The 27565-nt window shown below is 31.2% G+C and overlaps 1 protein-coding gene across 3 annotated transcripts in view; it reads right to left on the bottom strand.

The window, feature by feature from the left end:
* LOC130896664 (cAMP-dependent protein kinase catalytic subunit 3) overlaps nt 1-27565 on the bottom strand; it is a 110968-nt gene that overhangs the window by 27089 nt on the left and 56314 nt on the right. For all 3 annotated transcript variants that reach the window (XM_057804911.1, XM_057804913.1, XM_057804912.1), the window contains one exon: nt 15556-15724. In XM_057804911.1, coding sequence (XP_057660894.1) covers nt 15556-15724 — 169 coding nt within the window. The remainder of the gene's footprint in view (nt 1-15555; nt 15725-27565) is intronic.

The raw sequence follows: 27565 nt of genomic DNA, 5'->3' as shown, positions 1-27565 counted from the left end.
AAGTTGTAATGGCAAAGAAAGTTCCTTTTGAGGTTTAGATCCAGTAGCATTATCATACAATAATAGTTTATTTTCGTGGGTAAGGTAGTTACATACTCATATCAACAAAGTACTCTTTACAACTACTATTGTTTTTTACGGTAAACTGCAAATCATTTAATTGCTGTACCTGTTTTAGATTTACATCGGCGTTGAAGGGAAAAACCTTTTAATACTAGCACTGTTTGTCCTATTGAAAATCAAGTCTAATATTCTTTGCTCGTAATAGCTTTCAAAGTCACTAATTACAAAATCAGTAAGTTGTGGTAGATTGTAAGCTTTATTACGCTCAAGACGAATGTCTTTAAATAATCTAAACATTACCTCAATAAAGTTGTTTGTATCCGATCCACGAGTTAGTTGCCCTTTTCTAAAGAAGAGGCACCAAGATTGCAAATCGGAATCAATTTTGGTGTTAATATATTTTGCGTAATTTGAAAATTTGCATTGTGTTTTGAACATTTCTAAACTTGAATCCGGTTCTAACTAAGTTTTTGAATAGGGAATGTTTTTGAACAGCCGGTAATGTTCTTGGCGTGATTCCTTTGGAATACAATTTTTTGCATTGTTTCACCACTTCCAAACAGACTTTAAAACATGAAATATACAAAGAAGCATAGTTGAAGAGGGCCAGTACTTCTGAAGGTTATTATGACTTTGGGATTTAATTTGACTAGACTAACTAATTATATTTTGATCAGCTAAGTCAAACACTTATTCTTTTTGACTCGTAGCAATAATGCATCCCAATGGTATACCTCCAGCAACGAAATGTGTCGCAAAAAAATAAATCTTATGATTTTGAACATCACAGTTGCTGCTGGCGTCCACAAATAGGATTTCTGACGATTGCCAAATTTTCTCACTCGCTCTCTTCATTAATGGGGTACAAAATGATACTGCGTAGTGATCTCCGATTTGGCTAATCTTGAAAGAAACCCCTGTCGCTTTACTGAGATTTTCCTCCATTTTCTCTAACATATTTTCTCCTACTCTCTCTCCATAGGTAGTTGTAAAATGTCGCCTCCATAAATTTTCCAAATCGGATTTTTTGGAACAGGAATAACGATCTGTGGACATACTATTCACTAAATTCCTCCAACTTCTTGAAACAAAAGCTATGGTAAGCCGAAGCTGCAGAATGCCCCCTATCAAAATATTTTATGACTACAAAATTAGTGTCTTCGCCAATAGGTCCCTTAATTAATGCCGCAGCGCTGTCAGTGTAATTATGTGTCAATATAAACTCACACAGGGCCATTCGCTTGCAAGATTGTTGCATGTTTTATTTTAGTGGAGTTATGTGCGCATCATGCATATCTTAACCTACCAACACAAACATGTGTGACAGACTGGATTCTATGAATACTCTAAATCTGAGTGGATAAATGAAAAGCTTTATATGAAATAGTTGCATCATTTTGCTACAAATATTGGTGCTCATAAGCAAAATTCAGCGCTTCTAATTCTAGAAATTGCTGTCATCAATCGTTCGACACATATAAATTTTGTACTCATGACCATTTAGCTTCAATTTTCAATAAGACTCGAGTGGCTACGATAGAAATGGCCAACAAGGGATTTGAAATAATATAGGGATATTTTAAGTGCTGATCCTATAATTGAAGAAGCATCCAGGCAAGTTGGTCAATCAGGTGTTGAAAATAAGTTTATAGAACCAGCAATTGGCCATGATGAATCCACTCATAGTCTACCATCGTCACCATCAATTTTAGACCGGTCCAACGAAATTAGATCTTATACTCCTCAGGGACAACCCAACCAGAATCCTTTTGACATGTTCGCTATAGAAACAGCATAGGCATACCATATAACAGCAATAGAAATAAAAAGACGCTTTCGCCGCTTTAACTGAAGATATCTCTAAGCTGAGCATTTTACGACGTTTCTTAGAAGATCCCAGAGACGTTAAAAAACAGCATTCTATTATTCTCACATCAACTCCATTGAAGGAAAAATTAGACCAAAAAGAACGAAGACGGCAAGAAGATAGCAAAAAATAAGAACGATGCAGAGAAGAAAGCAGCGGAATTACTGAGGATGAAGATAATAATTTGAAAAATAAGAAAAAAAGGATCAGGCAAGAAAAAAGAAAGCCTAGAAATGTATCGACAGCAGCAATGAAGATATTATGGATGTGCCCCTAATTCAACTGTGCGAAGATAATGAAGATGACGATAAAGATAATCGTGATAGTTACGCCGTATGTCAAGAGTTCGGTCGTAAAGGAGAAATCTGATTCCGTTGTTATAGATGCTCGAATGGATGGGAAGAATGTAACGGAAAAGATTCTGTCAAAATTTTTTTATGTGATTTTTGCTGTGATTAATATAACTTGCTGCGTAATTTTTTGATATTTTGTATTTTTGAGACTACTAGTCTATATATAATACAAAGATTTACAAAGACTTTACACAAGAAAATTACTTGGAATGCTATTCATTTTTCTTTATTAGTACTTTTGTTACTCACTCATTTGTGTGCAATTGATGTGGACACTATTTTGTCAAATCTGGGCACGACATTATCGGACCAGTTTTTTGATGAATTGACAATAATTACTGTTTGTTTAAATTTTTGAATCTTTGTTGTACGGTGTGCGTATGTGTGTCCCACTAATGACTCAATTTTGTTTCTCTTAAGATCAAACAGTTTCCTAATTATAGGTCCAAGTCTTTAGGTGCTCGGTATTATCACACATTTCAAACCCTCCCTATTTACAATAATATCTTGACATCTAACAATATCTTGTGAACAAAGAGAAAATCCTAAAGTAACTCAGGTACATTTTTAGGAATAATAGGGTAACTATATATCCTATCTTTAACATAACTAAGTATTAAAAGTAGTTCAACTTCAAAAGTAGGTATTATAAATCAGCTAAATGTAGAAAATCTTGTTTGTTTTTAAGAAAATTAAATCCACATAAAAAATCATAATCTTTATTAGTCTACCTCCTTCTAATGGGAACAGTTAGGACAAATGAACCTAATCATCTTCATTCCAACGTACATACAATTGTAGTACATCCAATATACTATCATACTTGGGTTCTTTGTCAATGTCACTGTCACTGGACTATAAATTATGTCATACCATTATTTTTTCTTTGTTATTCTTGTTTATTCTATTTTTTTTTGTTCGGTGGATAATCTATCATCATCTTGGTAGAGAGTATTTTTGGGATTTTTGTTAAAATTTTAGTTTTTCTTATCTGTTTACTAAGACCAGTCATAAACTACCGTACTCTATACGCCTCAATTTCATTTATGAATACTGATGCCGAGGTTGAACGATCTTATTGACGTTGTAGGTACAATAGATGATAAAGGTAATTTGATCATCTTAATATCTCGAGGTAGTTTTACAGCTACTGGGACCAGAGCAATCGAAGAAAAAAAAAGATGTCCGGGTTATAGGGCATAACTTTTTGGCTACAGTAGAGTGGAAGAGTGAGCAAAGTTATTTCATATAATTTTCCGTATTTGGCGACTTCAATATTGATATATCTTTCGTAATTGTCAAGGATAAGCAAAGGTCGGTTTAGAAGAAAACTCTTTGTTGTCATCCATCCTTTCAAATTAAAGATACCTCGTGAGACTGGAAAACTAGTTGCTTTTGGGGCTCTCAAACTTAATTCAGGATTTATGGTCATAAATCTACTCGTCCAATCTTTCCCTTTGCTTTTGTTGGAAGTTCAAGAGTCTGGAACCTCTGAAATTAATTATGCCAGTTTCACAGCTCTCCGTCTGGTCTAGAGAGATTACCCTAGGTAAAGTTTCCTCCTGACTCCATAGTAAATGTTACTATGATAATTACATTCTCGATGGATATAAATAATCTAACACTTTGATACCAAATGAAAATATCAATGGCCAAGGATCTCTGGAGTGAGTTTAGAGTTGCTTATACAGTCTAAGAAGTGTGGCAACGTCAAAATATGTGGTTCCAAGAAAATTCTATCATTAATAGCTATTATTTCCTACCGACTAAACTCTCTGAGATATGTGAATTAAGTTGGAATTACTGTAAATTTTTGATTTTTCACTAAGAGTAACTTTTTCACTGCTTTCACTACACGAACACTCACAATTGCACTGTCTGACGTGCGTTACGATCACCAAGTTATGGGAATTTTTTTAACAGGGGCCACACGCTATATTCTGTTAACTATTGTAACTATTTTTCATTAGCCCATAAAATATCTCTATTCCGTGAGTTTCGATTAAATAGAAAATATAATTCTAAAATTGCCACAAATGCCAAACACAGATCAAATAATACAAGGTAAGAGGAAAAATGCGTGATTTAGGTATTATCATTCAGAAATAGAACGACAAACTTGATAATCAGTTTGGAATAGAAAACTGACGAAATAACCAGGAATGGAATGGGAAGGAAATAAACATAAAAACCCCTAACGGCAGAAATTTTAGACCAAATTTAGAGCTCTAACTTATCTCTCCATAAATCCATCGAATAGTACAGAAATTTCGCCTTATAACAAGTATTAGATTATCAATACCTATGCTGCACATCTAAATAATATTTATGGGATTAGGTGCGGACTGCAACAAGATAACTAAAATAAATAAGAAAGATAATGATTACTTATTTTCATTCGAATTGTTGAATTAACCAAAATCTTAAAATAACTATACAAATTATTTTTATTACTGAATATAGTCCAATTTTCGTATGGTTTTGTGGATTTCCTATCTAGGTTTTATGTTTTTAGCAATTTTATGAATTTCGTAAAGATTTTAAAAATATATTTCACTTAAATTTGGTGACTTATACATTTGACTATTAAAAAATATAAAATCTAATTTGGGCAAAATGATTTTCCTTTTTCAACTTGTAGATCAATAGAAAATATTTCGTATTCTACTTCAATTTTACAATTTCTGGAATCCTAATGATTGATGGGTTTCTTATTTCTAAATAACGGTCTGAAGCACATTTCGATAACACTTTAGTTTCTGAATTTGGAATCACTAGAATTTCATTATTAGTCACTTATATTCAATGATAGTTTCTTGGAGGCTCATATCACTAACATAACAGTTTGTAGTAGAGCGGCTATTTTAATAGTGCTATAGTACAATTGTGGCTGAGCTTAAATTTCTCCTTTAATATTTTTATCCAAAACAGAAAATTCTTCTTTAATTAAGATAACTTCTTCTAGAGTCTTGGCCAAGTAGGGTTGTGAAAGATTAAATATTTTTTCATTCTAGATAACAGGATAAAAATGGAAAAATTCAGTGGTTTGGGATTTTAGTATGTGTACATGGGTACCAAGGATTATTTTGGATTTGGAAAAAGTTACTCAAGAGCCCAGAAAGATATAATATGCCAAATATTATTAAATTTTGCAATTTCTTCTTCTTCATAAAGAGTTCGTAAATATTTTATCATTTCTATAATTTCTTGGCTAGGGATTACTGAACTATGAATTGTATTCAATTTGGAAAACGTTATTGCGTTTTCAATATTATCAATTAATGTAATTTTATTTTGAAAATCCAGATTAATTTGCAAAATTGTACTATTAAATGTTATGAAATCATTTGAAGTTAGTAAGTTTTTGTTGGTTAAGCCGTATAGTCGTTATCGATTTATTATTTTTTCTACAGCATGTATTATTCCTCTTTTTGACCTAGTATAGAAAAAAATGTTTCGTGATTTTTTACCTGCAGTTGTTCAGCTAGGTTATGGTATGAAATATGATTTCTTGCAATTGTTTTTGTTAAACTATTTCTTAAATTATAACAATATTGTTTTAAATTTCCTATTTCACTCAAATTTATATAGTATATAAAAATGTGCTTAGAATATATAAGTTCACTAAATTAATTGGTAATAGATTGTTTATTTGTGTAATTTGTACGTCCTCTGTCTTGCTCTTCTGGTAAATAGTTAGGAGTATTATGTAACATTGCCAATTTCATTTTTCGAATTAATTTTAGGTTTTCTGATTATGTTTTAAGTTCCTTTATCTGTTTCCAAAAGTATGCCAGAGTCTTTTATAATTTCAGCTTTTTTAAATTTTGGTAATTTTTTATCTCTAAATTTTGTTCTAATATATGTTATATGTTGGTTTGAATATGAAGGTGGATCAATTCTATTTTCGTTTCTTCTTTTAATTATTTTTTCTTTAACTCCAGCATTTTTGTCTCTAATTTTATCGTATAATAATTTTGAAGTTTTTTTGTGGTTCTGAATGTAATGGGATGTTCCTCAATAACAGTCAGCTGTTATTTTATACAGCAGGCCGTGTTGAGTAATATATTTTAGTAGGATTTCAACAATAAAAACACCATTTATAGTTAAAATAGGATAGGCTTGACCGTAACGTGAAAATGCGTTTATTAATTGTTAACTACTGATACGTTATTTATTATTTTAAAAACATCAATATGTATATGATCAAATGGTTTGTTAGCTGTTGGGATTAAGTTAAATTTAATTATTGAACAATTTCTATCACATTTGTTCACTTGACAAACTTCACAATTATTTACGAAATTTTCTATATCTTCTGACATTTTTGGCCAATAATATTTTGCAATTAACAAATTTTTAAGTTCATTAATTCCTCTATGTTCTTTATATACATAATAATACTCCATTTTTTCTTTTTATTTTTCAGTAGATAAAAACCTTTAATAAGATTTATACAATGAACAAATTTGAATTCAGCATTTTTAAAATATTTTTGTACAGTAGCAATAAATTGATCAGGTTTCAAAGGTTCTGTGGAATATAATTGTTTAGGTTCAATAAATTCTAAAATTATGTTTTGTTCTGATTAATTCACTTATATTTGTTTTTTGTATTGTTTCATTTTATTACTTTAAGGATAAGTCTCAATTGTATTACATTGACTATTTACATATACATTTTCTATTTTTTTTTCTTTAGTTAAATGAACAAAATTATGAATTTCATCATTAAATTTCTCATATATTCTAATCAATCAGTTCTTTTTTAAATTATTCTAGTTTCTAAAAGTATCTCAACTGTTCTTTGTATTTTACTTATTTCAATTCCTATTGATTATGAATATTAGCTATTATTATAACATTATAAAAAAGGTCTTATTGTTAAGATCCATTTTATAATTTCTGCGTAGCACTTCAAATATGATAATATTGATATTTATATTTCCAAAATTTCATTTAGTATCGCATTGAATTTTTTATTGAAATAGTTTAGACTTATTATTATTCTTTTCAAATTCTTTCTTAATTGTTTAGTAATTAATTTCAATTTTCTCATTTTCATTGTTCATTTCTCTTTCATCAAACATATTATTTTGATATTGTATATTCAATATATTTGTATTTAATTTAGGTTTTATAATATAACTTTCGTTTTCTGATATTTCATCATCCATTTTTATTACTTTATTTATATCCTTCTCTTCCATTGTTATATCATCATTTATTTCTATTATTTTCCTATTTAATTCAGTTACATTTTCTTTTACTTCAATTTCAGTATCATTTTCATTTCTGGTTAATTCATCTAATTCTGTATATTGTATACTGTAATTCTCCGTCTGATTGCTTTTTTCAAACAATTCTATTTTTAATTCTTCTTTTGTATCACAATTAATTTCTTCTTTCAAGTTTGTTTCTGTTAAATTTAATTTATGTTCTCCTAATTTTTCATTTCTTTCTTTAGAATGATTTAATTCCGATTCGTGAATGAATTTTGAAGTATATGGGAATAGTAATTGATTATCAGAAGTAAAATTAATCTCTACAATTTCTGATTCTTTTTCGGAGGCTCTTATAAAAAATGTACGGTTTGATCATTGGTTTCTTATAAATTTTCAAAATTATCTAACGTTTCTGCCATTTTCTTATTTTTCTCGTCATAGTCATTATTATACAATACTTCTGATGTAAAATTGTCTCTGTAGCATAGTACAAGGCTCCCATGCGAGAGGTCCCCAGGTTGAGTTGCACTCATTTCATTTTTTATTTTTCTATTTTTGTACTAATCATTATTTTGAGATGGCATTAATAAATGCCGAAGAGAAGTGTTGACAAATTCAATAACTGATAACAAAGTGCAGTTTTAATATTAGTGTTGTTAATAATTCAATTTGTCTGTTGTTATGTTAATTTGTTCTAATCTTAATTAAAATGTTGAAAATAATAATAAATATATGTTATATATAAATAATATGTTCTATAAGGCATCAATTACAGTGTTATAGCTTCTTCTAACGAAAAAGTTATTTGTTGAGCCAACGATCCAGTTGTTTTGTATAATTTAATTCGAACGGTATATCTTTACATCAAAAACGAATTCTTATCAACGTCAAATATTCTTATTTGTTTTAAAAAGCTTACCTTAAAACTTTCTACTAGTTACTAACTAGTAGCGTCATTTGTTATGTTCCATTGCATAACATTGGTAGTGATTCAACGGGGACTAGATAGTAATTTGGGTCATTAATTAGTTTCAAATGAGTAGCTCCGAGTGTAGAAGGTCTAATTTCATCGAAGCTTATAAATAATAAGTTCTATTTTGGCAAAAGCTAATCATTTTATTAAGAACCCTATTTTATTATAAACTCTTCAAAAATAGCTTCGTCGCTTTTGTTATTTACCAGGTTATTTCATAGGGCTCATATATTTATAGATTTAAAGGCAGTATTTCTTTTCGATTCAACTTATTGTTTTGAGTCACTTAATTCTGAAATGTTCATATATATTTTGACGGTTCTTATAACCCGGTTAGCTAAATTTTTGATAACCTTATTAGCAGGAATCGTGATGTTTTATTTTATCAAATAAAAATGTTTGTTTCAACGTACCTAGTTAATTCCGATGTAAGAATATAAACAGTACTTGAATGCAATATATTTCATAAATTTGGCATCAATACTTATGTATATTGGAAAATAACACCATATTTTCAAATATAAGCCCGATTGGTTATTAGTCATATATTTCTCTTCTATCTTGAGGTTTCATTATATGGCTAAAAGAAAATCACAGTTCTAGAAATTCTAGTAAAATTTGATTTTCCCTCCGATTTCATTGCAAATTCCATTATTTGCATTGAAGTTACTATTCCCATACATGTTATTCCTTGATTTCAGATCTTGGCCCAGTAATGCTATAGAAACTTTCTATCTAGTATGTAAGTAAAATGATGAATGTTTATTTTTTTAACATTCTCTCAAGAACAATTATCACTTCCAAAAATTTATTATTGAACCAATCACTCTAGTATTTGTTTATCTATATTAATTACCGATCTCATGAACAGAGTTTATTTAAAAACAATAACTGGTTTTTATTTGCATACATTGTAGCCAAGTTTCGATTACATTGCAATGTTGCCAGAAATAATAAACAACTTTAAATTTTAATTTCAGAATTCGATGCAATTGTGCAATTGGGATGAAATAGTATTAAGCAAATCTTTATAAAAATAAAATCAAATGAAATTGAAAAAAATCTATAAAAAGTCACGTTATTAATAAGAAGAGTCCAAAAATTGAAAGCATTACCAATAAACTTCTTAGCTATATCAAAACATGTCACTTTCTATCTGATACTTACGAATAGATCTGGCAGTTTCTAGCTCAAAGAACCTGATGTACAACTTGCTTTAGTTTAATCTTATAATAGGGATACCTTTCCAATTTGCCAATTGCCAGTTTTGGCATTGAAACTGAGTGACTATTTGGGCAAATTTATTATATTTTGCTTATAAATTATAGCCCAATTGCACTCCTTCCCACGTTACCTAAGATCATAGAAAGATTGGTCAAAAAGAGGCTTTCATCATTTCTATTCAAATATATAATATTTTCTACTCATCAATTTGGGATTTTGAGTAACAAATGCCCAAACGATGCTATATTCTCCCTCCTAAATAATTTCCACTCCAGCCTAAACAGCCATCACTCCACGGCAACAACTTTTTTTGATTTTTCTAATCATCATATTTTAATCAACAAATTGCAGTTATGGTTTCAGAGGAAAATCTCTCGCATGATTTAAGTCATACCTCAACCTGTAAGGGTTGATACAACTATGTCATCTTACAAGCCAATAGAATGTGGAGTGCCCCAAGGCTCACTGCTAGGCCCTATTTTGTTTCTTCTATTTATAAACGACATCGCCTATCTGGACATCAGTGGTAAAATGTCTAGTTGCAGACGACACTAATTTCTCTTGTTGTTGAATCTGTCAAATTCTTAGAGATTGTTGTGGACAACTCCTTGAAATGGGAGTTACATATTGCAGCCTTGTGTAAAAAATTAAGTTCCTCCTGTTTTGCGATGAGATCAGTTTCTAAAGTACTGAACTTATCTATCCCCTTAACAGTCTATTATGCTCTTGATGACTCACATCTCCGATATGCCCTTTCCTTCTAGGGTATGTGTGGTGCGATTCAATTAGAGCGAGTCCTCAAACTACAAAATAGAGCTGTTACATATTTACTCGTACTAAACAGCAGTGCTTACTGCAGGGACTTTTCCAAAAGATTGAGAATCATTGAATCTTCCTTCCTTATTCATCTTTGAATCCGTTTGTCTAATTCGTAAGCACGCTTTTCCAATTTCAGAAAGGACGTTGCATGGTTATCCACTTAGGATCCACTTAGGAACGCACAGCACGACCTTGTAACATGCCATTTGGTTTGTTACGTTTTTATATATGTATTTAGTTTTCTAAAGAAAAAAATACAGTGGAGATAAATCCGGTGACCTTGCCTATGGGCACTAGTCTTATGATCGAGGATATCGGAGCGATAGCACAATAATCAAAGTTTAATAATTGCCTCAATCTCACTATATATATTTATACAGGGTGATTAATTAAGAATGTCCAATCTCTAAACTGTAGATTCTAGACCTCAAAATATGATGATTCTGCTCAACATACCTTATGCGAAAATTGCTAGTTTCCGAGAGTTCAAAGTTTAAATTCAAATTTTGATTCATAAACCATACATAAACCATAAAACATCTTTCCTTATCACTGATAAAGACTTAAAGAAAAGTCGAAACGTCAAAATTCATCTCTCTTTTAAAAATTATCAAAAAACAGAACAGACCTAAAATCAAGAACATGCATTAATATATCAAAGGGTCTAAGAAATAAAGAATTAAAGAAATATTAATTAAAGTTGCTGTTGATGTTTCCACTCCGGCAAACCTTGCAATAAAAATGATCTTTAAAATTAGTCCAGGTTGTCCCAGGGTAACACACTTGAGACAACCAAGTAAACGCAGATCCATGAAGAGCTTCACTGAGCGCAACAACCAATGAACTTCCTTCTAGAGGACGTTCCACTAAACACATATCCACTGTAGCACACCACGCAAACGTATCCGCACATGAATTTTCCGGGTTAAATTTTGGCAAGGAGATATTACGATTCGTGGATGCTAGTTTGGTTACGGTCTTCATTAATTCAATCAGGTTCCGATTAGCCATTAGCAACTGGAACTGATTGGAAGAACAACCCGTAGATGATTCAGATCCCACTTCTGATGTTAGAGAGGCAGGGGCTTCTGTTGGAGATTCAATATCTTGTGATTTACTCATTTTTATTAATACAATTAATTAATCGTCGCGATTACAACAAGATCAATTATTAAGAATAAATAAATAAACTCGTACAAGGTTAAGTTAATTTAGAATACAAACAATATTAATAATATCTTGCGACAGACCGACAGACTTAGGGAATAACGAATTCGCGATCACCAGGACGTTCGTTCCATCTCAATCTCAAAGCAAGGCTGTCTTTTTCCAAACTATTCTCGAATAGTCTGCCTGCTACACATTTCTCTTTTCCTTATTAATTTTATGATACCCTCATCGTCCTGGGATCCTGACTACGTTGACAACCATGTGCCTACCTAGGCCTAAGCCTACCGCAATAAAACAATTTCGTTAAACCTTATTTTACAAAATATTAAAGTAACATTTAAAGTTACCCTACATTTCTTAAAATTATTAAAAATAGAAAAATGAAATGAAATATGAATATAAAAATAAGGATAAGTATTAGATTCCGTTTCAAAAATATTGAATATTTACAATTGAATTTTTTTTTTTTTATATTTCATGGTTCGTTAATCCAGTTTTTTTATAGTATTGATGATCTTTTAGTCTATTTTCTAAATACTGAGATGTTTGCTCTATGTAGACAGCGTCACAATTAGTTCAAGGCACTTGATGTATAATATTACTTCTTTCTTTTTTGATGTTTTAAATTTTGATTTAGTGAAATATTTGGATAACGTATTATGTCCTTAATGACTTATACTAATATCATATTTATTAAAATAATTTGATAGTTGTTGGGAAAGCCCTTGTAAATATGATAAGCATCAATTTGTTTGTATATTTCATTTTCATATTTGAAATATGTTGTAAGTGTGAGTTCTATAGGTTTTCTGAATATTTAAGGTATTTCTGTAAATTCTTCACTTTCGCCCAATTTTTTTATAAATATATTTTTCACAATGGTTATACGAATATTTGTATATAAAAAAATCACATCTAACAAAATAAATACATATTCGTTAGGACTTTTTATAGTTTTTATATTTTTTTTTGAAATCCCATTGGTTTTTGATGTAGTATTTGTTTTGGTATAATTTTTTTTCAAAATATTTTTCAAGTAATTAGATAATGGGGTAAGAGGAGTTTGAATACTTGAAACAATCGATGAGATTTGTGCAGTTTTGGTAAACCATAAATTTCAGTGGGTAAGGCATTATGGTTTCTCAATTCATTTGCATCTGATAGCGAAATAAAAAGTGGTTTTTGCCAAGATCGAATTAGACTATTTTTGAGTTTCTGATAAGAATTCGTGGGTCTTGTTTAATTTTATTGTAAGTTGTCTAATCGTTTAATAATTTCATCATTTTATTATTATTATCTCCTGATTCCATAATAACAGTTTTATTAAATTTATCTGCTTTCAAAATTTTGAGATTTCTATTTTTATTCATAAATTCTTTGGTTTTAGTTATATTTTGAGATTTGATACTGTTTTGTTGTTGTTTGCTTTTCAATTTTTTTGTGAAATTAGTGATACTATAACAAGTATTAGATCCTATTTCATTTTGAATTTCGTTATTTAGATGATTGGTTTTGCATTCAATATCGGTTAGACTTTCCCTTAGCTTATCTTTTTTGAGGAAAGTGTAACCCATGCAAGTTTCCTCAAAGTCACTAAATATACGATCGCCATAAGTTTAAAATATAAAGAACTATACTCGTTAGGTACTTACCCTAAAAAATTTACAAAATACCACTATTTCCTTGGTCAAAGTGCACACTGGCAAGAAACACATGCTAGCTTACCATGCGAGATAAATTGTTAATCTACAGAACAATGGAAAGGTTCAGCTAGAAATGACACGCTGCGGGTACATATACTACAGAGCATTAAAGAGATATAGTTTAGAACACTACACGAGAAGCCGCCGTACAGAACATGCGCTTGGGAGAAAAAGCCTGGGTTCCACTTACCTTTCATGAAAAAGAGAACTTTTATAGATAGTTCATAAGAAATGAAAAGTTATAAATGATAAAAAAGATCTAAATAATTCAAGTAAAATTTATAACTCTATTTTGTAAATTCTAATAAAACTACAAATAATTTAATCCATTACTGCTATATATTTATTAGAACAAAGTTCTAAGTTGATTTTATCTTTATTTTGATATTCATGATGAAGGTGATATATATATATATATATATATATATATATATATATATATATATATATATATATATATATACATATTTTTCATATTTTAGGAATGCTGTATATTTAATATTTAATTTTATTTTCTGTTTTATTCAAATCAATGAACTTGTTTTTTTAGACAAATCTAGTTATATTACATATAAAATTTGGACAATGTAAATTTTGAAAGGTAATATCGTTGTTATTGTATTTTTCGTGTGTATACTATAAATCAAATTTGTGTATATATTTTTTTTTGGGTGTTATTTACAAGCTCTTGTCCACAAATTGTTAACAACATTTTGGCAATAAAGCCTTTTTCTCTTTTTTCATATAGTCGGCGAAGCGAACGTGGAGCTACGCTACTTCTAGAGATTCGGCACGCGCGATTTAGTTCAATTTCACGTTCTGTATATATTTTTTTGTTGGTATATATATATATATATATATATATATATATATATATTTAATTGTCATTTAAATCCTTAAAAAATCGTCGAAACGTCAACTTTATCTATGTTTCAAAAATTATTGAAATATTTTTTCAATTTTGAAACAGAAGAGACCTAAAATCAAGGATATTCAGAAATATATTCTAAAGAAGTCTTTGCCATATTATGAGTAGTTTTTTATTAGGAACGTAAGGAAACACCAAACTTCAATATATTTTTCGAGCTTTCGAATACTTATGTATTCATCGTCTGGGAAATAATTAATTAAGATTTCTGGTGATTTTGATATTATTAAAGCTTATAAAAATTTTTAAACTCATGGAATTCAAAATTTAATATCCAATATTTCTATCAAAGTCAATTTGAATATTGAATTTGGAATTCCATGAGTTTAAAAATTTTTACACGCTTTAATAATATCAAAATCACCAGAAATCTTAATTAATTATTTCCCAGATGATGAATACATAAGTAATCGAAAGCTCGGAAAATACATTGAAGTTAGTACACTTTGGTACTTTGGTGTTTCCTTACAACGTTTCCAATAAAAAGCTGATCTTAATATATAGTAAGGTACATACTTGGAAAAATATCAAAAATCGATGATGCGATATTAAAATTATCGATCGTTTTTCTTGATATAACTATATTTTATGACCATCTCTAATTTGCAGCTCTAAGACTGTTTTCATGTTGGTCATTACGACTAGAGGGTAGTAGTTTATAGTTCAAAACTATCTTTTTTATACATGAACCATGATACATTTATCTAATCTTTATATTGTATAGATCCTAGACACGCTGGTAGAATATGTTATGAGAAAGTGACTAACCTTTAAAAAGCAAATAAAATGAAAGTTATATTAGTTTGACCTTGCAAAAGATAGCCAGATCGTAACATCTGTTTAAAACATAGGCGATGATTTATAGAGCTACAGTTATGATTCATTATTTTAAAAGTTTAATCATACCTTGCAGAGCCGGCTCTGGACATCATAAATATCCCATATTTTAATATTTTAATTTGTAACCTATACTTAGATTAGACATTATTAGTATAATAATTGGAAGAATCAGAAAGAATAATTTCAATTCAATTAAATTTCAGATGAGAAATTCTTAGAAATACAACTGGCATCTTAAAGTTTTTAATCGAGGATAAAACCAATTAAGTTATGGTGGCGTACCGTTTCTAATACTCACTCAGTAAGATATATATAAATTAGTAGCTGGATATTAATGAATGAATACAGTCATAATAGGTAAATAGATAGCAATTTAACTAAATGTACTCACAAATTAACAATAAAAGGATGCCTAATTTCTTGTAGAATGTTCTTTTCGTTTTTAACATGTTCTACTTGTTTCAATCTTATTACATCCGCCAAGCATAATATTTTCATAGCGCCATATTCATCCGTTTCTTTATTTTTACACAGAAGAACTCTGCCAAATGTACCAGTACCTAAAATATAAAGATAAAAATCCATTATCGATACACGACATTCAAGATTGTCTCCAGAAATTTCAAACGAATAAGTTTATTGATTAATATTTTTAAGTAGTTTTAAAGTATTACTTATAACATGAGGTGACTACATTGATAATTTCGAAAAATCTCATACGAGGATTATCTATGTGTCCGACCTCAACCTGAAGATGTCAGTAGGTATTAAGTAATATAAGTTGGAAAATATATTTGTATATATGTTGAAATTTCAGTGAGATGCTTAGTTTCTATTTGATAATCGCATAAGTGACTCGTGAAGATTTTTCAGAAAATAGACAAAATTGAATATCAAGCTGTCAGTAAACATTTTTTCTTGAAAAGCAATAGGCCTACGCAAATGAAATATGACTCAGACACTGTGTGCGGAGACTCTACCTCATCATTTACGATCGCAAAAGTTTCGGTAGCTGACTTCAAACGTGGGTAGATAAGCTTGACTGACGACGAGCGGTCAAGACGATTAAAAACGGAGGCAGCCTACGATATCATCCAAAAGGTTAAATGCTATTAGATGACTGTCAGATTGAGGTTAGAGAGAGAAAAGAGGCGTATTTAAAGAGCGAATGTTATCGCATACCTAAACGCATATATTGATGAACAAGGTGGCAACTATTATTTTGTATACGTGTATATATAGACTATGTAGAAAAACAAAAATGATTATGGATGGAAAATGTCTCGTTCCTTTGTTACGTGATAAACTTTTCAGACAATCTTTGTATATTACCGATATAAATCAATTTCAAATAACTAGTAATTTTCAGAACTAGTAAATATAGTAAATACAACCACAAAAAGAATGCGAAAGTGAATCATTCAATAGAATGGTATAGAAAAGGTACGAAAACGAACTATTTATTTCTATTCTAACAAAAACCAGAAGAAAAAAAATTTATTAGTATGAGAGAGAGAGAGAGAAATGCTTTGTGGTCAAACAATTGTTGAAATTTGTAGAAAAAAGTTGTTAAAACTAGAAAACAAACATAAAAATAACTAAATAAAGATAAAACAAATAAACCAAAATATACAGAAGAAAACCACAATGAGTAACAAAATTATAGGTAATAATAATAGGTAATAATTTGTATTATAAGTCGTATATGAATGCATAGCAAAAATTAAATCAGTATGCAGCATGCCCGAAATTAAATATAATTATTAGAATAGAAGTCGTCTATTGAGCCATCAATCAATTCTGAACGTAAAATAGGTAGGTAAAGGTCGTGCAACTTCCTTTCTGAAATTGGAGAAGCGTGCTTACGAAATGAGACTTTAATTAAAGTGGTAAAGGGATGTAATTTGCAATCGGGCAGACTCCAAAATATTTTTAATCTAAGTCCATCAGTTCCAGATGAGTATCTATTTTTGATGTCATTAATTTTACTACCAAGCTCTGCTAAAACTACATGCATAAAGAAGAAATTTTATAAATTTGTGGCTACATCCATAAAGTAATTATTGAGGTTATCATGCTAGATAAACAAGCCTTATTTCTTAGATCATTCAAAATGGACCATGTTTCTCTAGAAACTTTACGAGAATTGGCGAGTCTCCTATTATAATAAATTTCTTTGGCAGCTTTTATTCTCTTATGATAAATTTTTCTGTATAGTTTCACGTAATTTTTGAAGACGACACTATCCGAGAATTTCCTTAGGTGAGATGAATATCGCATGTTTTTTCAGATATATGTAAACCTTTAGTGGTCCAGGGTTTATTAAGCTTTTTTAATACGTCTGAAGGGAAACGAATTGGATGAGAGACTAGTTACTGTTTTTATGAATCTAGAAAATTCGAAGTCCACATCACCAGAGTCAGTTGTTTGACAACGGTGCTTGAAGTTTTGAAAATTTTTTTCCGAAAAGATATGGCATAATTTGCGAATAGCATTTTTAGTATTGGACTTTACCAAAAATTTTGTTAACACTGCTTCATTATCGGAGAGACCTGAATTACAGACAGTACAGTCGGTGGATTCTGGATCATACGATGATACAACATAGTCCCACATAATCTATAGTACTAGAACGGGTCTTATTTTGGTTGGTGTCGGTATATGCATGATCATACTAAATAAATCAAAACTTAACTGAAGACATTCTTGACCAGCACACACACTGGAATAATCAATATCTAGATATCCACATAGAATTAGATTGCTTTTTAGAGGTTAGGACTCCATTAAAGTCAATAATTTGTGACAGGAAGTATGCACGTCAGCGTCAGATGTTCTGTAAATACAAACAATATAGAGGTCATAACTATTGTGGTAAACGATAGAAATACTTTCTCGTATACTAAATCATTGAACTGTGTTATTTCGGAAAAGTCGTTATCTGTGGATATGATCATAGTACCATCATGAGATAAAATAGTTCTATTGAATCTGGCTACTGTGGTACAGTTTTTCACAAGAACAGGCTCATTATTATTTATCCAATGTTCAGTGATGGCTGTTGATGTATATAAAACATTGTTTATAAAAGTGGCAACAACGCTTAAAAATAAAAGTTTAGTTTACCACAACTGATCAGCGAAATAGGTGTTGTACCGGAGAATTATATTTTATGTTCAAAATAAAGTGTTGCAGTCCACTGAAGTATATAAGTTTTCTCTTAATCGATTCAAGTGTACCCCTACAATGGCAACAATTTCTGGAAAATTAAGCTTCTCTAGTGGAAGATACATCTAGTGGAAGATACAGTTCATCATCTTTCAGAGGGTGCTTGTTTCTCTCCAACTAAAAATTTTCACTTTCACCTGGAGAGCTACTGGAATAATATTTGCTATTGCTTTCCCTAATTTTTTGAAGCTGTAGACGTTTCTCCGCTGAAAAGCAAGACCCGAAGGCGGAAAGATTTCCTTCAACTTCGGCTGAACCGTTAGTTTGTTGAAGCGTTAGTTTGATGTTTGTATTTGTGTGCCCTTCGAAGCACACGCTGGATGGTAGATCGTGGAGATAGGTGAGGAATAGCCTAAGTTTTTGGCAGTGTCTATTTTGGTACCAGGCGGCCACATACTTTTTGTTGTGTATTGCTAAATTTTTCTTAATCTTGGCAGCGGATTTTTCCAGCATAAGTGCCATTTGTTTAATAATTTGTCTCAGATCAGCTATTTCTTTTGATAACACTTCTATTGGTAAGTCATGAACCTAGATTTGAGTAGATCCATCATAATTGTCCATGAAACTAGTTCCTAAATTGTAAATGTCGTTTGATTTCCCTAACCAATTGGAAAACCTCGAAAGAAATTCCTCCCCAAACCATGATAGAGCCACCAACAAAGCTTTCAGTTTGACAAAAATCAACCTGATCGTGCCGTTCACCACGTCGCCTATATACTGGTACACGCCTATCTGATGAATACAGACAAAATATTTTTTCTTCCGTGAATAAAATATTGGACCAATCTTAAATATTCCAATTTGCGTGTTCACGAGCAAATTCCAATCTTGCTACTCGATGTTCTCTGGTAAGACGTGGACCTCTAGCTGGCACTCTAGCTCGCATACCTGCTTCTCTCAGCCTATTTCGAACTAATTGTAGGCTTATCGGACATTACGAGCAGCCAACAGATCTGTTTGCAGCCTTCGAGCGGTGGTATGCCTAATTCTTAACGCCGATAACCTCAAATAACGATCGTCTATTGACTGCGGCCATCTTGTATGAGCGCGTTGATTCTAGCGGCTTCTTCATTCGTCACAGGTCTTGTTCAACGTTGAAGCACATCCATTATCAACAAAATAAATTTTCACAATACAATAACACAATTTGCTTAGAAAGTTCTCGATCTCAATGCATTCTCCAAGACAGAAATGATTTACTCGAGCATTTTTGCTTCCAAGAAAATTTGTAAGAAATTGTGATATTTTTTGCCCATGACAAGAAACCAGAAATATCTATTAAGTTGATACATATACAGATTGTCCCAAAAAACTGAAGTACTAAAAATATCCTAAAATACCAGTGATGCGATAATTTTTATGGGATGTATATTTTTATGTAAAAAGATCACTTTAATCTAAGTAATATTTAACTGTATCAATACTAGATAGATAAATTATTATTCCGAGTACTGAAGAAAAATCGATGAAATAATGCGTTTTATGCTATGAGGGGGAGAACGGAAAAAATCAAGTTGTGTACAATAGCGCCGATAATTTACAAATTTTATATGAGAAAACTCTACTCTCAATAACTGGACAATCCTACCAACAAATTTCAGTTTTTTTCTGAAGATGATAAGAAGCTCACAAATTCTTAATTCTAGCTCCAGTATTCATCTGCTGCAAAAAATAGGTACTTAGGTCTTATTGCGGCAAAAAGCTTATCAAATTGACGTACCAACCCTGAGATTTTACATATGAATAACTGAATTTTTAAGTGTTTGTCAATAAGATCTTAGATATACGAGATTTCTGATTTAAATTATTGCTGGATTGTACTTTCAAATTATAACGTACTAAAGTTTTCATTTCATTTTTTTGTATAGATGTTTTGTACATTTTTTTTGATATTTTCTATGTTTTGGTAAATCAAACTTTTTGTCCTCTGTAAATTAAACTGATATAAAATTCTTAATAATAATAAAATTCGAAAAAGAGGCAACACATTTGAAATATTTAAAAAATAATGAGCGAAGCGATAATTTTTGTGATGTGTTTATATATACACCTTACATAATTATAATCGTTTGCTTTTCATTTAATGTAATTGTAGAGTAATAAAGTCCCTGCATAAATTTTCGTTTTTAAAAATAACTTCAAGAAAACCAAAAACTTCACTTGCATTTCAGTAGAGCTTATTTAATAAAGTGTATAGATAATGTTTTTATTGTAGATACTCTGGTAATTTTATAAATTATAGCTATGATCCATGTGACAGATGCGTTACCTATTTACGTATTTGCAATAAGTGTAATGTATAAACTACAATGATTACATAATCATTTGTTTAATATGAAGCTCAGATATTATTAATAGCAAGTACAAATTGTGAAATTTCCTGTTCATTTCTCATGTCACCGGAATTAATACCAATCAAGATAAAAATAAACGGGAGTGTTAAATGTCATGTATGTTTAAAAATGTAATACATGTTGAATAATGGTAATCACTTCTCCGTGGCAAATAATATTTAATAATTGTGAACTGTATTTTTTACTTTTTTAATAACTACTTATACGTCATAACGATATATATGAAAATGTCTGCTGAAGAGCAAGAAATGTTGATTGTCTCAAAATTCGTTTAATTATTACTGTGAAAATATAACTACTACAAAATTCAACTCAAATCTTGACTTAAAAGTGAACAAATTCAGAGATTGAAAGTTAGTCAAAAATGATATGATTAACAGATTTTAAGACATGCGGTTCCCATAAGGAGCGGTGAAATAATTCCTCCCTTCGAAAATTCAACTTCGTGGGCTAACGAGGAAGTTAAACAATAGTCAGGTCTATAGGTTAACATCTACAGGTAATGAAGTTTCTTGCCAACTATGGTTCCTCCAATTCGAAAAAGAAGACAATAAATAATTATTGTCCATACACTGGGCTATCAGTAGATTTCTTAAAAATTTAATGGGTTCAATTTGGCTTGATTTTAAATAACAATCTTTTGGTGATTAGGTAGGTGCCGGTAACTTCTATTAGGTACATCTTGGTTTTTGTAATTCAAAGTAATTGTTTCTTTGAGAGGAAAAATGGGAATCCATCAAAATGTATTTGTGTACTTTGTTGATAAGCAGATTAAAGTCGTAATAATGTATTAAATTATAATAATCCTTTTTGCAGTTTAGTGGTATAAGTTTGCAATTGTTATCTAGGTTTTTTAGGGTGATTTTATTTTGCGAGGATCCAAGCGATCTCAATGAAATTAAAAAGAATAAAGGTTAATTAGGAAAATCGTAGGTATTTTGTGAAAGCCATTTAAATTATCCATATGATTTTCGTTTTTGAGTTAATTGAAATTGTTTTGTTTTGTGCTTACTTTTATTATTGTTGTAGGTAATTGTTTCATTTCGTTTTTGTTTTTCATTTAATAAGTCTTCATCAATTTTAGAGCCTGGTATTTGAGTTCTCTCTTTGTGTTCGTTCGTTCGTTCGTATAATCATTAAATTAATAAGAATTTCAATATCTAGGTTAAAAGGATCGTAAAAGTTAAATGACCGTCAATTACGTATTTAGGTTTTCTTTTATGTGTGTGTGAATGCATTAAATGGTTATAACCCTTAATTGCATAAGGCATTTTCAAATTAAATGGTGTTTCAAAAGTAATATGTTGAATGTAATCTTTCAATTGAGCCTTGAGATTGGGAAAGGTCTTGGCAAGAAAAATGAAAATTAATTTATGATCTATAGTTTTAGAATCTAATCGATCACTAATTTTCATTTTCATTACCTTAATGCATTTGATGATGAATTTTTTTGAAATAACCCAAATAGAATACGACCATGGTGAACTACTTAGTCTAATTATTTTATTATCTAGCACCTTTGTTATTTGTTTCCTAACTTCATCTTTATACAGTTGCTTTCTAAGTATTTCCAGGGGTTTATGGTGTTTTAGTACTCTATAGCTCTCAAAAATGCTCCCATGGGAGCTTTTTTGTTACTCAACTGCCCTTTTTGGTGCTTATTTATAATGAAATCACCCCATTTCGGGGCCAAGTGAGCTTAGTGCAAGTGAGTGCCCAAGGAGCCAATTAATATTCAGGTGAATATTATTTTCTCATTTAAGTACTAACTTAACAAGGTGAACAAAAGAGTCAGGAATCCTCTAACCGGGGAGCAAAATCCCTTAGGCAGTGAATCCGCTGTTGGCTTTGATAGCCAAATCCCTCTAGGTATTAACGAAGGAATTCAATTTTCGAATTCCTAATTTCCGTCCAATCAAAATTTTTTCCTCTATTCTCTATTTCTATATTCTCAAAAAAAAATTCAAAAATGCCCAAGTTAGCCAGGTCCCCGGAGCAAGCCTGTTTCTACCACCTCTATAGATGAATTTCCTCCTCTTCCCACTAAACCCACTCCCTCGACGGACAATTTAAACTACGCCTTATTTTTTCAAGACCTTACCAAAGAAGACTCTCTACTAAACTACTACTACTCTCAAACCTTAGAAACCCCAAACACCAACACACACCCAGCTTCATAGAACACCCCAACAACAACCCTATACCTTCTCCAAACAACAACCCCGTACTTCCTCCTAAAACTCTCACACCAAAACCCTTAATTGGAGGAATCTTCTTGAAAAATACACTTTCAAGATGGAGCTCCACAATCTCCTCAACACGCAAAAGGTTTTGAGGGAACTAATAAGCTTCCTCAAAGCAAATCCCAACGGTACCGCCCTGCTAAAAATGCCTTCCATGTTTCCTCCCGAAACGTTGACGAGGAAAATCCGTTATGCCATTGGTTACGAGAAATCGTCATCCTCATAAATTCCTCTCAACGTGTCCAACGATCCCCATCTAAAACCAGAAAAACCACCTTTTCACTGGTCTGCAAGAATGTAGACCATTCCGACGAGGAATTTTCAGAAATCCTCTCCGCTCTAAAATTTCCCGTTCTCAAATCCTGAGCTCATTGCCAGGTCATCCAATAAACCAACATCAATGTTTCGGATAATAACAGACTCCGAAACAGCCTACCATCACGCTCTCACCAAGGGCATCAATTTCCACCGGCTTACGCCCTACTGCGAGGCCTCAAACTCCAAATAAATTCCAGCAGTTCCTAAGTACTGCATTCGCTGCTCCTCTCCCGGCCACTCCGCAGATTCTTGCAAGGCCAAATCGATCTGTTCCTCTTGTGGTGCATTTGACCATAAGCCAGAGAAATGCCCACAACCAAACTCACCTACATGCAAAAATTGCGGTAGTTCTCATCCCGCTTTCCATTCGTTATCCGAAGATGGAAACCCCAAAGTCCCCCAGGAAACTGCTCAGTCACTCTGAGAAAAACCCAAACCCCATACGACTTCTTTACAGTCACCAAAATCCTAATTAAAATCCTGGCAATCACAATAATGAATGCCATTCCCACTTCTCGCGAGCTAATAGCCGAAACGCTACACCGCATATTCTCCCCTTTTACTGATACAACTGTACCGTCACTAGCGGCGAGGGTAACCACATCCATTTTGCATTTACCCAAAAGCCAAGTACCTCCCTCTGAGGCACAACTCCAGGAATGCTCTTTTTTGGTGGCACTAAAACCAATCTTGAGGGCAGACTCCACACACTCTTCTTCGATCGTCAGTGTTGCAGGTTTTCTGGGGTTTCCCAGCAAACTGGTGAACCGGTTCTCCAGCCAAATAGCCGACGATAGGGAATAATAAACAAAAAAAACGTTCAAAAAAACAAATAAAACCGCAGCCCTGCAGATGAGCTATTCCTATATCAGGGCCTACTCCAACACAACTACTCGTTACAAAAATCCCCCTTATCCTACCAAACTTTAACCGAATCTCTCTCTCTCTCTCTCTCGTCTTTATATCCACTCCCATTAAGCCGTCTAAGTGACATTAAAATAAAGAGAATGGAGATTCTGGTAGCTTAATATTTTTGACGTGGGTATTAAACTACTATATCTATGAGCAGATGATACGATAAATGGGTCAATGAAGGACCCGAAATCTATTAAATATATATGTATAATATATAAATAATGTCAATAACAGTGAATATATATTTACATATAAATGCTTCTAAATGTTCTTGATTTTAGGTCTCTTCTGTTTTAAAATTAGTTTTTTTATAATTTTTGCGAGATAAAATTGATGTTTCGACTTTTCTTTAAGTCTTTACCAAAATATTCTTCCTTCGCCAGTCTCCGTACAGTCCCGCCATAAACTATCGTCGCTATAACTCGTTATGAATTCAGTTGAATTTTCTTCTTCCGAGGAGAACATAATTGATTCACAGTTGTTTTTTATCTTATCGGGTGGAGCCAAAAGTTCTAGAATTTACGGCGATAATGCTTTCCTTAGTTTCTGGGATAATTTCCAGAAGCTAGCAATAGCTGAATCGGATGACACCAGTAAAATACTAAAAAGATCTGCATTGGTGAAATGCCTAGACGATTTTCAAGGGTGGCTTCACCGATATGCTATCAAATCTTTATTCCTGGATTATTGTTTTTTTTCGGATAGTTGCCCTATAGGAAAAATTGCGTTTGTCAACGAAGTTCTGGCATATGAACTATTTTTACATTTTTGTCACGATTGTTCCAAGCTTCTCTTACCCTGAAGATACTTAAATAGTATTCATTAATTATCACTTTTACAATTATTTCCGACGCAATCTATTTTCCTTCTGTTCTTAAACCCATTCCAACTGCAAAAAACAATTCTGATGCGCCCAATTCTTCCCTATCAGAGATTTATTTTTTCTTCTTTCAGCTCTCTTACTGCAGATAGACAATAGGTAATGAAAACAGTTCCTTACGCGAAGCAGCATTTTGCTCGAAAAATCTTGTTTCCATTCTATTAGCGATTTGCCACCTTCATGAAAATGTGAAATACAGCTGATAAATGCTATGTCCACAGATTTTAAAGGTTCTTCACCATGCCATTCAGATATCAAATCAACTTCCGTCTCACGATTTTGACAAATGTCAGTTTTTCGAGCAAAATTACTGAAATTTATCCTATAAAGAGAAGCTCAAGTGTATTTTGGCAAGATAAATTAACGAATGAATATATGAATGAACAACAACAATAATTATCCATATTGATACATACACACATGTAGATCATTCATTTTGATTTTTTTCACTCGAGGCTTGTAAGGAACTAATGAGATTTTCGTTATGTTCAGTATCAATTTGGAGGTAGGGCTTAACGGATGATGATGTTGACTGTCCCGTTATCTTTATAAGTTGTTGGTTACTCACTCCTGCTTTGGCTAATTGGGAACTGTACTAGCACGGTTTGAATGATTGGTGATTTTATTATTTGTAATGTCGAGTCCAATTCTAGTTGCAGAATATTTGATCTAAGTAGAAATTGTATTAATACCCAGTGGAACATTTTTGTACCAACTTTTAGAATTTTTGAGCTGAAAAAAGTCGTTCAGATATTATGTTTTCAGTTATTTTTGTAACAGTAATTTTAACAATGCAACGGGACAAATACCTTCATCCATTCCAATTTTTGTTATTATACATTTGCTGTCTGCCCATTTTTTCGACCCACCTTGAGGTGTGAAAATATTGTATTGTATTCAAATCTTCTTGTTGAAGTTCCATCTTGATTTTTTTCTTATTTAAAATGGTAAATTTTACAGTATGCAGATTCTCTCCCCTCCTCCCTCCAAGCTAATTCATAAGAAGCTATATGAAAGAATATTTTTTGTAATCCCTCTGGGTTGACTATATTCCATAATTTTGCCAATTTTACTATATCTTTCTTGTTCAATGCTACAGAACTTACTTTTCTTTTCTCTGGAATAACTTGACAGCGTAGGGTTATAATATAAAAAAACGCCCCAACTGTTGTCATTTATTTTTTTATTCATTTAATTGATTCAATGTCTAGTAAATTGATTTACTTTTTCTATTGTTACATGAATACCAGATATATGTCACTAATTATATTGATTAATCGGTATTTCAAATATAACCTAATATCCAGGATTATTGTGGATAAATATAGTGTTGTGAAATTTTGTTGACAGCTATTTGGAAACATGCTGAAACCAGCAACATATTTATTTGCTTTATTAACAAATCGCTGATAAAAATTCTATATTTTCGTAGATGAAAATAAATATCAAAATTTTTTTACGAAATAGATGTTTCATTATTTGACATGTATAATAAATATATTAAATTTTATTAATAACTTCAGATTTTACATGGGTATTTTAAATCTAGATGAATCACACTTTATACAAGTACAGCTAATAAATGCTTAAAAACTATACGTTAACTCCCAAAAATGTATAAATTTACAAATATATCGGAAAGTATATTAAAATAGTTCTTGTATTGTTTAACTAACAACATCAGATACATATTATTTTGAAGTAGTTTCACAATTCATCTGATAAATTTATGGGTATAATATTGATGGTTCAAATATCATGCAATTGAATAAAAATTTGACCAGGTCAAGATTCGCATTCAAGGTCATGTGGAATAATTTAGGAATTATAGGTTTAAAATTGTTTGCAAGTTAACATAATAGGCATAACCATTTGCGAGATAAATTTCATGTTCATGACTGAGGTATATTATATAATTTATAGAATTTTGACCCGTTTGATGTCAACCTAATTACTATTTCACAACATAGGATGATATTATTAATTCTAAACATAAATCGACCTTGCAAAACCCTGTAAATTTTGAAGAAATTATGTCAGCAGCAAACTATCAGCTCGAAATACTAATAAAATCTAAAATAGAGCGTGTTTGTTCTAGTTCCTAGAATCAACGCTTTTACTGAAAACACAACCGATAATTCTTTGTTAGTATTATAATAGTAGTGTTAGTACACCAAAAACCTAACAAAGTGCTGTTAAATGATAAAGTACAATATGGATATACATGAAACACATAAGTAATATGAAAATTCAAGGAAATTAACATAACTACATGAATTTTTGTGAATAGTTTCTGTTCTACTTTATTTTTATTGTAAAAATCAATCACAAAATTACAACTTTTATTATCTACTTTAAGAAGAATTTATGTTAACTGTTTTTTATGTCTCACCCAAAGGATCAATCGAAGAATGTGTAATAATTATCAAAATAAACCTGATGATTAATTTGTTTTGGGACATT

The sequence above is a fragment of the Diorhabda carinulata genome, chromosome 7 (assembly GCF_026250575.1).
Source record: "Diorhabda carinulata isolate Delta chromosome 7, icDioCari1.1, whole genome shotgun sequence".
In the NCBI taxonomy this organism is placed as follows: domain Eukaryota; kingdom Metazoa; phylum Arthropoda; class Insecta; order Coleoptera; family Chrysomelidae; genus Diorhabda; species Diorhabda carinulata.
Note: the sequence above shows the minus strand (reverse complement) of the source record. Positions and strands in the feature narration are given on the sequence as shown.